This window comes from Amblyraja radiata, chromosome 8, assembly GCF_010909765.2.
Source record: "Amblyraja radiata isolate CabotCenter1 chromosome 8, sAmbRad1.1.pri, whole genome shotgun sequence".
In the NCBI taxonomy this organism is placed as follows: domain Eukaryota; kingdom Metazoa; phylum Chordata; class Chondrichthyes; order Rajiformes; family Rajidae; genus Amblyraja; species Amblyraja radiata.
The window spans coordinates 28,059,710-28,072,450 of record NC_045963.1 but is presented as its reverse complement, the minus strand read 5'-3'; the positions used below and the strand labels follow the sequence as shown (position 1 = coordinate 28,072,450).

General features: G+C 43.2%; 1 protein-coding gene across 1 annotated transcript in view; it reads left to right on the top strand.

Annotated features, from left to right (window-relative positions):
- rgs7 (regulator of G protein signaling 7) overlaps nt 1-12,132 on the top strand; it is a 301,511-nt gene extending 289,379 nt beyond the window's left edge. Inside the window, exons 14-17 of the mRNA XM_033025461.1 lie at nt 318-443; nt 1,430-1,616; nt 2,750-2,839; nt 11,236-12,132. Of these exons, the coding sequence (XP_032881352.1) occupies nt 318-443; nt 1,430-1,616; nt 2,750-2,839; nt 11,236-11,286 (454 nt within the window). The 3' untranslated portion in view covers nt 11,287-12,132. The remainder of the gene's footprint in view (nt 1-317; nt 444-1,429; nt 1,617-2,749; nt 2,840-11,235) is intronic.
- Nucleotides 12,133-12,741: the final 609 nt, after the last annotated feature.

Below are 12,741 nucleotides of genomic sequence, written 5' to 3'. Positions count from 1 at the left end.
CGTTGTCATGGAGCTTCCGGGGGGGGGGGGGGGGGTGCTCTTGTAATTTTGTCCGGATTAAAGGGGGTGTTGGATTACCGGTTGCCGGAAAATCGGTGGTGGACCTGTAGTAAAAGAAATAAATCCAATGTGACTATTCTTTTCACAGTTGTTCTTATTACACGTTACTTATAGTATTTGACGGCTTTCCAAAGTAGTGATTGACTGAAGTCCATATAATATAATGTGACACATGTGATTCTTTGCAGCAAATATATACGTGTAACTTGCTGCTATTGTTAATAACTTAAAAAAGTCTTTACTACTCCTGTTTGTAGCAAGGAACCATATGGACTGAGGGTAAAGCGATGGGGTTTCTGCATTGATGAAGTTTTAAAAGATCCTGTTGGCCGTGAACAGTTCCTTAAGTTTGTGGAATCTGAATTCAGCTCTGAAAACCTTCGGTATGTACAGCATTTTGTCACCGATCCATTTTCTCCAGAGATGCTGGCTGACCGTTGAATAACTCCAGCATTTTGTGTCTCTCTTTAGTATAAACATGCATCTGCAGTTCATCTTAATTATATATTTAATAAGTATTCATGCTAATTGGCCGTCATCAACACTATTCACAACAGCAGTGTTGAGTTATAGTGACATGTCAAGCGTTTTTATGTATTTTCCAACATGCAGACTCTGAAAATGTCTCTACAGTCTAAATACTCAAGTCGAGCAAAGTTTAAACTCCAAATACAATCTCTAAAGTCTACAGAGACAATATCCACACAGACATCTATAAAAGCAGATCCAGTTTGTAACTTGGGGACAGCCTGTATGGGCTTTTATACATTACTGTTTTGTCTGGATTGTAAACTATTTATGACCCAATTGTTAGTTTCTATGACTCGCTGTTGCCACCAATAGGTTTCTTGTTTCATGCATTTTTACTCTTTCAGACTCTTCTCAGTTAGGCTATGGACCTTGTTGTTAGCTTTTGAGCTCAAATTATAGTCATGCAGTCCCACAGAGTGGAAACACGCCCTTCGGCCCAACTTGCCCACACCGGCCAACATGCCCCATGCACACATGTCCCACCTGCCTGCGTTTCGCCCATATCCGTCCAAATCTGTCCTATCCATGTACTATCTAAATGTTTCTTAAACGTTGCGATAGGCCCTGCCTCAACTACCTCCTCCGGCAGCTCATTCCATACACCCACCACCCTTGGGTGAAATTGTTGGCCCTTAGGTTCACATTACATTTTTCCCCCTTCACCTTACACCTATGTCCTCTGGTTCTCGATTCCCCTACTCAGAGCAAGAGACTCGGAGCGTCTACCCGACCTATTCCTCTCATCCTATCCTTGCTCCTGTTTTCTGTGTTATCTCAATAGCTAACAATTGTTAATTGCAAACCGTGATAATCAGAATATATGTTGTCGTTTGAACAGGTTTTGGTTAGCGGTCCTGGACTTGAAGAAAAGGCCCATCCGTGAGGTGCCATCACGCGTTCAAGAAATCTGGCAAGAGTTTTTAGCCCCGGGAGCCCCGAGTGCTATAAACGTAGACTCCAAGAGCTACGATAAGACCACACAGAATGTGAAAGACCCGGGAAGATATGCATTTGAAGATGCCCAGGTGAGCATGTTATACTGCCGAGGTAAAATAATGTGATTTTATTTAGAATTGCTAGAGGAAGTGTACATTCACCTCAATCAAAAGAGCAGGTTGTGCAGGAACATAGTAGGTCAGGCAACATCTGTGGAGGTAAAATGACAATCACCGTTTGGAGTCGAGACACTGCCCCGGCTCTGAGAGTGTAAAGGGCCAGTAGAAAGTATGAAGTGGTGAGGGGTCAGAGCATTGAGTACAATGTTACAATCTTACACGTTGTTAGTGAGACTATATATGGAATGTTGTGTGCAGTTCTGGTCGCCTACCTATTGGAAGGATGCCATAAAGCTGGAAAGGGTTTAGAGAGGTTCACAAAGATGTTACTGACATTGGAGGGCTTGAGTTTTAAGAAGAATCTGGATAAGCTGTAACTGCTTTCAAGTGGTAGGTTGGGGGAGGGGTCGTATAATGGTAGAGGTCCACCACCGATTTTCCAGCACCCTTGGTTCCAGAGCTTGGCTGGATTATCCATGTTGCCAGACCAACAGAGGTCTTGGCCTCTAAGGGGAGTCGAACAGTACCGGAAGGGTCCACTTAGGGTGCCAGGGAGTCGAGATACTGGCCTGTAAAGTCGACCTCGGAAGTCAGCTATTAGAACGGATCTGCCGGCTCCAGCTGGGCAGGAGTTCCAGAGCCCCTGCTGCAGGGGGGCAAGTTCGACCTGTTGAAGTCTCAATGAGGTAGAGATCGGCCTCCCACATACTAGGTAAAATTTACAGAGGCCAAGTAACCTACAAACCTGCGCGTCTTTGGAATGTGGGGGGAAACCGGAGCACCCGCAGAAATCGCATGCAATCACAGGGAGAGCGTACGGGATTGAATTCAGGCCTCTGGCGCTGTGAGGCAGCAACTCTACCACTGCGCCACTGTGCCATCTCTCACATGTGGATGTAGGCAAAGATCAGGATCACGAGGTATAGGCGCAGAAGAAGAATTGAAGTGTGGGGAGGACAGGTTGAATCATGGGGCAGACCTGGGGTGGTCTACTCCCACTACTATTTTCATACATTCTTATGTTCTCATTGTTAGACTTCACTATGGATGTACTTGCATAATGTAACCTGCTCGTGTTTACAGTTGACATCTTGTTCTTTTAGGAGCACATTTACAAACTGATGAAAAGTGATTCCTACCCACGTTTCATACGTTCCAGTGCCTATCAGGAGCTGCTCCAGGCTAAAAAAAAGGTAATCACACGTGACTGTGGTTTTTTGGCACTTGTCAAGCCTTCAGTGATACACTGGAAATATATGGCAGCAGAAACATGGGCAGTTGTGAGGAGACTTGATTGAAGTATATAATATTATGAGAGGCAGAGATAGAGGGGACATTGAGAGAGACAATGTGGTACTTTTTGCCAGGGTGGTAATGTCCAACACTAGGGCATAGCTATAAGGTGAGAGTGGGAAAGTTAAATGGAGTGATGTGGGACAATTGTTTTACACAGTGTTAAGGGGCTAGAACGCAATGACAGAGGTGGCGAAGAAGGCAGATATGATGGTGGTGTTTAAGAGGCTTTTAGATAGGTACATGTAAGTCCAGGGAATAGAGGGATATTGGTCATCCTTTGTCTCTGTCAAACGGAGTTTGTACGTTTTCCCCTTGACCACGTGGGTTTTCTCCGGCTGCTCCGGTTTCATCCCACATTCGGAAGACGTGCAGGTTTGTACGTTAATTGGCTTCGGTAAATATTGTAAATTGTTCCTAGTGGGTAGGATAGTGCTAGTGTACAGAGGTGATCGCTGGTCGGCATGGACTCGGTGGGCCAAAGGGCCGGTTTCCGACTGTATCTGTAAACTAAACTAAACTAAACTAATTCTGCAGCAAGATCACCCACCTGGAACACCTCCACTTTGGAAAATAGGACATGGAATGTCACCTTAAGTTGGAACTTGGGAAGGTTTAAATATTTTATAGTGTTAACGAGAAGACATTGTACAGTGCCTGCCAACTCAGAGAAAAATTGATTTTCCTTGTTCAAGACTTTAAATATTTATATTTTAAAGAGTTCAAATCTGTACAGAAGCAGCTGCTATTGAGGACAAATGTTATTCTCTTTCTAATATTTAATTGAAATTGATGCCGGCAATTGCCTTACCAAAATGTATTTTCTTATTAGTTTAGTTTAGAGATATAGGGAGTCCATGCCACCAGTGATCACCCATACACTAGTTCTATCCTACACACTAGGGACAATTTACACGAGCCAATTACGTACAAACCCGCATGTCTTCGGAGTATTGAGCACTCGGAGAAAACGAGTGTTTATAGGGAAATAGACACAAAGTGCTGGAGTAACTCAGCGGGTCAGGCAGCATCTCTGGAGAACATGGATGGGTGGCATTTCAGGTTGGGACCATTCTTCAGACACAGAGTCACAGGGAGTACGTATAAACTTTGTACAGACAGCACCCAACCCAACTCTACTGCTGCGCCACTGTGCCGTCCATATAGGAGCGGTTACATATAGGAGCAATCACTCGATTTTATCTGTTCTAACAATTGCTGGATAGGGTCTCTATGCTTTGCAGGGAACACCAATGTGATCAAAGAATATTGAACAGAGGGACCATGGGGTTCACGTCCATACTTCTCTGACAGTACCAAAACAAGTAGATTTGGTGATAAAGAAGATATTACATGCTGGCATTCATAAGGTGGAGCACAGAATGTAAAAGTTGGGATATTATATTTCAACTTTACCAAAAACTGATTAGACTGCACTTAGAGTATTAGAACATAGAACAGCACATAACAGGAATAGGCCCTTCGGCCACAATGTTTGTTCCGAACATGATGCCTAGCTGAACTGACCTGCCAGCACATGATCCGTATCCCTCTATTCCAGGCACTTCCATGTGCCTATCTAAAGCCTCTGAAACGCCACTATTGTATCTGCCACCACCACCACCCCTGGCAATGCATTCCAGGCCCCTACCACCCTCTGTGTAAGAAATGTGCCCTGCACAACTCTTTTAACCTTCACCTCTCTCACTTTAAATTGATTTACATAGAAACATAGAAAAATAGGTGCAGGAGTAGGCCATTCGGCCCTTCGAGCCAGCACCGCCATTCAATATGATCATAGCTGATCATCTAAAATCAGTTCCTGCTTTTTCCCCATATCCCTTGGTTCCTTTAGCCCAAAGAACTAAATCTAACTCTCTCTTGAAAAGAGATTTTGCTAACCTATCCCTGTAACCAAAACCCTCTAATCCAGGCAACATTCTGGTAAACCTCCTGTAGAACTTCATCATGACTTCTTATATTCAATGCCCCCTTGTAATGAAGGCAAGCATACCATAAGCTTTCTTTACCACCGTATCTATTTGTGCTGCCACCTATGAACTTGTACTCCAAGATCCCTCTGCACATCACTGCTGTTAAGGGTCTTGCCTTTAACTGTATACTCTTGCCTTAAATTCAACCACCTTTGATGCTAAGACCATATTAGTACTTGATTAGGACAGGTGTCAGAGGTTATGGGGAGAAGGCAGGAGAATGGGGTTAGGAGGGAAAGATAGATCAGACATGATTGAAGGGTGGAGTAGACTTGATGGGCCGAATGGCCTAATTCTACTCCTATTCCTTATGACCATTTAGCTGCTCCTAATCTATATGCCTATCCAAAAGTCTCTATCATATCTGCCTCATGCATTAACCCCAGCATCATGTTTCAGGCACTCACCACACACTGTAAAAAAATGCCTCGCACAACTACTTTAAATGTTGCTCCTCTCTCCAGAAAGTTATGCTCTCTAGTATTTGATTTTTCTATCCTAGGAAAAAAAAGGTTCTGCCTGTCTAACCTATCTATCTATCTATGCCACTCATAATTGTATATACCATCAGGCAACCTCCAGTGTTTCACAGAAAACAATTCAAGTCTGTCCAACCCCGTAGCTAATACACCTAACCCAGACAGCATTCTGGTAAAGATAGACACAAAGTGCTAGAGTAACTAACATATGATGAGCGTTTGACGGCACTGATCCTATATTCCCTGGAGTTTAGTAGAATGAGGGGGGACCTCATTGAAATGTACAGAGCAGTGAAAGGCTTGGATAGACTGGAGAAAGTGCAAAGGAGGTTCACCAGGATGTTGCCTGGCTTGGAGAACATTTAGTTATGGGGAGAGTTTGAATCAGCTGGCTTTGTTTTCCCTGGAGTGAAGGAAACTGAGGAGTGATGTGGTAGTGGTATATAACATGATAAACAATAGAGAAGACAGTCCAAATCTTCTTGCCCATGTTAGGGATATCAAAAGCTAGACGTTTAAGGTGAGAGGAAGGAGTATTAAGAGGGATTTGAGGGAAACCTTTTTACACAGCGAGTGACTGTAGGCAGCACAGTGGCGCAGCATTAGAGTTGCTGCCTTACAGCACCAGAGACCCAAGTTTAATCCTGACTATGGGTGCTGTCTATGAAGTTTGTATGTTCTCCCTGTGGCGCATGGGTTTTCTCCGGGTGCTCCAGTTTCCTCCCACACGCCAAAGATGTGCAGGTTTGTAGGTTAGTTGGCCGGTAAAATTGTAAATTATCCCTAGTGTGTAGGATAGTGTTAGGGTACGGGGTGCTCGCTGGTCGGTGCGGTCTCAGTGGGCCAAAGGGCCGGTTTCCACACTGTATCTATAAAGTAAAACAAAGACTAATATCTGGAATTCTCTGCCAGAGAAGATGGATTGAGTCAGAAAGTTGAAACGTTTATGTCATAGGAGCAGACTTAGGCCATTCGGCCCGTCGTGTCTACTCCGCCATTCAATCGTGGCTGATCTATCTTTCCCTCTCTCCTGCCTTCTCCCCATCCTTAGAGTCCTAGAGTTATTCAGCATGGAAACTGGGCCTCCAGCCCAACTCATCCATGCCTACCAAGATGTCTATCTGGGCTGGCCCATATCCCTCTACACCTTTCTTATCAGATCCAATCACTATAGTTAAGAGAAACACAGACAGTCATTCAGATAGGCAAGGCATTGAAGGATGCAGAGCTAATGCAGGCAAATAGGATTAGTGTAGATGGGCAAAAAGGTCGGCATGGACAAGCTAGGCCAAAGGGCCTGTCCCTGTGCTGTACAACTCCATGACTATGACTCTTAAGTATACAAATCAGATAGTAATGCGGCTTTTACACGGGGCGACTTGACGCAAGAGTTAACCAGAGTTCAACATCGTGGGAACCTCGTGCGATAACAGTGTGGCATTCGTGGACCACCGTGGACCACCGTAGCGCTAACGGCAGGTCATCGTGTAACTTGGTCACTCGGGAGAAAATTCAAGAAAATTGGAATTTCTCCAAGAGTGACTTGTACACTTGTGGTTGAGTATTGCAACATTATATGAACGTAGTGGCCAGTGCGATATCCGTGCGATATCCGTAATAACTCTTGCGGGTACCGTGGGAACTCCTGCGAACGGTGAACCCGGAAGCTGGACAGAGGGGACAGAAGGTGATTACATATTATCTTCAGTGGGATTGAATTTAAAAAATAAATAAAAATAAAGATTTACATCCGCATATGGACATCAACTTATTCATGAGTTATGTTAATGAGATTCAAGAAAATAACTATAATCTTTAAAAGGGACTTTAAAAGGGACTTTACTGAAAGGTTACGCATTTTTATGGTCCGTGAGATATTTTTCACATGTACTTCTTTGAGAGATACAGGTCGGAGTCCTCGGGTCCAGGGGTCCGGAACGCTACCAATCAATGTTGTGCAGAGACCCGTGTAAGGAGTGAACTGCACATGCTGGTTTAAACCGAAGACAGACACAAAAAGCTGGAGTAACTCAGCGAGTCAAGCAGCATCTCTGGAGAAAAAAAGCTGATGTTTCGGGACGAGACACATCTTCAGACTCAATTCCGATTAGGATGTCTGAAGAAGGGCTCCGATTCGAATCGTCACCTATTCTTTTTCTCCAGAGATGATGCCTGACCCGCTGACTTACTCCAGCTTTTTATGCTTTTCTTCCCAGATCTGACTTACCTGCTGAGTTACACCAACATTTTGTGTCCTTCTGTGCATATTAACCAGCATTAACCAGCGTCTGCAGTTCCTTTAGACATTACATAACTTCAGATTTTAGAGATATAGCGCGTGGGAACTCCTGCGAACGGTAAACCCGGAAGCTGGACAGAGGGGACAGAGGGTGACTAAAAAAGGTGGTCTCAAAAGGACACATGGGAACATGTGTCCTTCGAGGACGTCCCACCTAATTGTCATTGTTGGATAATCTTTTTAACAGGAACACTTGCAGAGATGGCTCCCAGAAAATCTCAAAGGAAGGGGGTAAAGCTGGTCAGAGATGTTTTTGCCATGCAGGAGAATGAGGAGGAGACGCAGCAAGAGAGACAGGTGGAGAGGCAACAGGAGATGCCACAGATAACACTGCCTGTGGGCTCCTTGGAGCAGGGAGAGGGTGAGCAAGGTTCGGCAGCCTGGCCAGCTGTTCGACCTTTAGACTTTCGCTTACCGCCGACACCTCCAGCCCTCCTTCTCATGGCCGATCATCGGTTCATGAGTTGGATGGGGTGCCGAATATTCTCCGGTGCCCGGGCCAAAACTCCTCAGCTGGCCCACCGGCTCGGTCAACGAATTGCCGTCGGCAAATTTGTCCCTTATTTTGACCCTTTGACCCTTATTTAGGATTGAGAAAGTTGTCAACCCTAGTTGGCGTGGGCAAGTTGGGCCGAAGGGCTTGCTTCCGTGCCCAATTACTTCATGACTTTGCACAAATATGGTTAGAATTCTCAATTAATGCAGATAACTGTCTTGCTCTTCCGACCCCTGTGCATGCCTGGCACGCTTGCCAGATGTGGGCTTGGCGTGCAAGCGGCTGAGCAAATAGGGACCCATCTAGCAAGCCAGAAGGAGCTCAGAGGGTGGGTGGTCCACCGAAAGGGTCACGTGGGGAGAAGGGGGGGGGCGGTTGATTGACCGCGGAGGCGACCATTCGCAGGCAGGCGGCGACGACGTCACAAAGGGAGGGGTCGGGGAGGGAGCGGGCGGGCCAATGGGAGCGGGCGAGGTGGACGGGACCATGCCCCCTTTGTTACTGTAGCGAGATGGAGGAGCCGTGGGCGCGGGGGCAGCAGCAGCAGCGGCGCCGCGGCAACAACAACAACAACAGCAGCAGCAGCAGCAGCGGCAGCAGCGGCAGGAGATGCCTCTGGTTGCACTGCTTGTGCTGCTGCGCCCTGCTCTTCCTCCTTGTGACTCTGCAGGTCAGGCACTTTCTTGCTGCTCTCCCATTTGGAGACAGAGGCCCTATTGCCACCTCCCTACCCCCCTAGTCTGATCGGAGCAGATCACGGTGCAGGGATGGATCATCTGCGAGGCAGCAGTAAACACCCTCTCTGTAAAAGGTCATGTCCTTCCTTCACATCGTTTTTGCATTCACGTCCACGTTTTTAATGCAAGCTCCGAGTAAACTTGCACATTCCTGCCAATGGGTCTCTGCCCATATACTGCCAATGAACTTGCATTTACGTGGCGCCTTTCACCACCTTGGAAGATCATAAAGTGCAATTCGGCCAGTAAGTTAGGTTTGAAGCATTACAAATCAAAGCAAGTACTGGAATCACAGCATCTGTGGTTACTACTGGATAGATTAATAAAGGCACTCCCGTTATAAAAGTAAAACGAATTCACGAATTGAAAAGTTGACTGGTAAATGTGTGCACATGTAAGATTTTTATATGCATATGTGCAAGCTTCGTCTTTATGAATAGCGCCTGGGATAAACCATAGTTTAGACATTTAAATGATCGCCATACAAAAGTTATTAATTTATAAAAACTATTTTCCTCCATTTAAAAGTTTCCCATTCATTTAAAATCCAGTTGCAAACATTTTGATGGCTACGTTGCAATTTACTTTCTTGCCATAATACAGAAGACATTTGAGCCGATTCAACCAAGGGAGGATATATATAGTGTGTGAAAAAAAAAGTTACATCATTTGTGTCACGTGTAGTTCACGATGTTCATTCAAGATTTAACGCGACAGCTCGGGAAACGGCCAAGTCACTCGCACGAATAACATAAATGCCGAGTACCGTGGGAACTCTTTATCTACTGCCGTTATATCGTGCGAGACTCGTGCTGGACCACGACCTCTTCACTCTGGTGACATCTTGCGTCAACTCGCCCCGTGAAAAGGCCCTTTAAGGGCTTCATTGCAAGCAAATAGAAATGCAGAGAGTAGTTTTTAATAAACATTGAAGAATGTTTTACTCCCTAGAGAATGAGACTAGGGAGTAAAAAAATCAATTGTAAGGAAATGGCAAAGAGCAAATAGTTGTGTTATGGTAGAGGACAGTAAAATCATTTGAATAACCGATGATATTCAGAATTAAAGGAGGTGAGGAGGAACTTCTTTTGTCAGAGGGTAGTTAATCTGTGGAACATTGCCACGGAGGGCTGTGGAGGTCAAATCAGTGGATATTTTTAAGGCAAATTTGTGATTAGAACAGGTGTCAAGGGTTATGGGGAGAAGGCAGGAAATGAGATTAGGAGGCAGAGATCAGCCATGATTGAATGGCGGAGTAGACTTGATGCCTTAATTCTACTCCTACAACTTGTGAACTTTTGAACTTGTGAACAGGGGAAAATAAGAAGAAAAAGAGAAATGGAAATGTAAAGCAAACACTGTTACTGAGTAAAAGTAGCAGACAAAGCTAATGTTGGACCTGCTGGTCTTTATCTTAGGATCTTAAAAGAAGAGGCTGTAAGAAGGTGAATGTATTGGTGGTGAACTTCCATAAATCTCCAGATTATGGAAGTGTTCACACAAAACATATTGAAGACTGTAAGTGGAGCATCCTTATTCAAGAAAAAGGAAGGGTAGGGGAGGCAGAAATTCTAACACCTATGAATGAGACAGTGATATTTAGACATTTAAAGCACCATGAAATAATTAAGCAAAGCCAACATAGTTTTAGCAAAGGGAATCCATGTGTGGCAAATTTGTTAGCGTTCTTTGAGAATGTAGCCAGCAGGGTTAAGAAAGATGGAACACAGAGTTCTGGAGTAGTTCTGAATCTGAAGGGTCAGAATCTGAAGGGTCATGACCCGAAACGTCACCGATCCTTTTTCTCCAGCGATGCTGCCTGACCCGTTGAGTTACTCCAGCATTTCAAAGACAATTTTGGCTTTTCTCCCCATTGATTTTGAGACCCCACTTTATTATTTTTTTCTTCTGTCATTTAGCTTGGAACTGTCATAGATAGCATGCATACTACACTCTATCTTCAAATAATGTCAGTATTATTTAGAATGCAGAGATGTTGGTTACTACAGTTTCCAAATAAGATATATGTTTATTATTTGAGAGAAAAAAGGTGAGTACCATACAGCAATTGGAAAGTGCAAAGTACAAATATAGGGATTTATTATTCTGTCACCATGTATGTCTATTATGTATATCATGGGTGGAGATTAATAGTTCATTCATCTTCTGTTTACTGAAAAACATTCAATGGGGATGTTGGTTCATTTGGTTTTGAAGTTAATTTCTGCACATGAATGACTACCATAGCCATCAGTCTCACTGACAAATTCTCCTTTGCTTTTCTTGCACAGGTAAAGTCACTTACTTCAAAGCGGTTGACAAGCCTGGTGCAGTCTTATTGATGCATTCACTCGCACTTCAGCTGAGGAACGGACCTGATCAGTTGTTCAAAGTTATAATTCACTGTGTATCCTGAACCAAGAAGACATTGTACCATTCTTTGCATGAATGAGGAACTGACTTTTTGTTTCCTCCATGTGTGCACAAAGACATTGCAGTCATGTATTGAGAGGGTGGGTAGAAGGGGCGATTGTTCCCCCAAATCTTTTTTTGTTTCCTTCATACAGTGCCATATCAACCAGGCTGTGTGCTGTGTCTCCATTGATAACAAGTTAAGGTTTACCATAATATTAAAACTCCCATTTTGAAAATGAATCATACACCAGATTAGATCTGAAAATTATTAAATGATTATGATTCATACACTGAAATATTAGAAAAAATTATTAAGTACATAGTACATATGATATTGTCCAAATGTTTATATTGCTTTCACAAAAGACAATGAGCAGAGAAAGATACAAGGGCTTGTTAGAGTATCCTTGATGGGAGTCATCTGTGCTAATATTTTTATGTTTTTCTGTCTTATTTTTATACAATACAATGAATTCACTATTTATTCCAGATTTATTATAGTTTGTCTTTTACTCTTTATTTTTTCACATTCATTTATTTTCACATGGTTTTTATTTATTTTGGGTTTTTCACTATTTCTTTTGATACTGTTTCACAAGATGAGAACCATTGTGTTAATTAAATCAGTGAGTTTCAGTTCTTAAAGGTCAAAGCATTTATATGATATCACAAATGACTAGCCAATCTTGCTTGAAAAATATTATTTAAAAATACACAGCACCATAGAGATATTTTGTAAATTTCAGGTTTATTTCTTAATAACTAGTCGTCAAAATAAAATAAATATAATGAGTTTAAAGCAGTTCAGAGTTTTTTTAATATTTTCTTTGTAAGAAAATGGCAGTATGTTGCAGATATTGCTGTAAAGCAGGCTTGTGTTTCAATTATTAAGTTGTGACAATCACCAAAAAATGAATTCTTGCAGGAATATTAGCTTCACTCAAGGATCTTACTTTCACTTTCACGTCTACTTGCCAACTCACTCATTGAAAGGGAAGAAAGTCTCAGATCAGCTGATGAGGGAAGGATGCCTGTTTTCGGCCAAACACGTCCATGCTGACCAAGACACCCATTTAAACTAGTACCATTTGCCCACATATTATCCATATCCTTCTAAACCTTTTCTATCCAGGTACTTATCCAATTGCCTTTTAATTATATCTAAGGGAAATCCTGTCACTACAGTATAATAACCCCTTTATATATGATGTTGAGTCAAGAGACAACAGTATTTTATTGTCATATGTCCCGAAACAGAACAATTAAATTCTTACTTGCAGCAGCACAATGAAATGTAACCATAATAGTCTGCAAACATCATAAACAACAAAAATGATCAGTATACGCATGCACACACGCACACTCGCACACACACATACAGC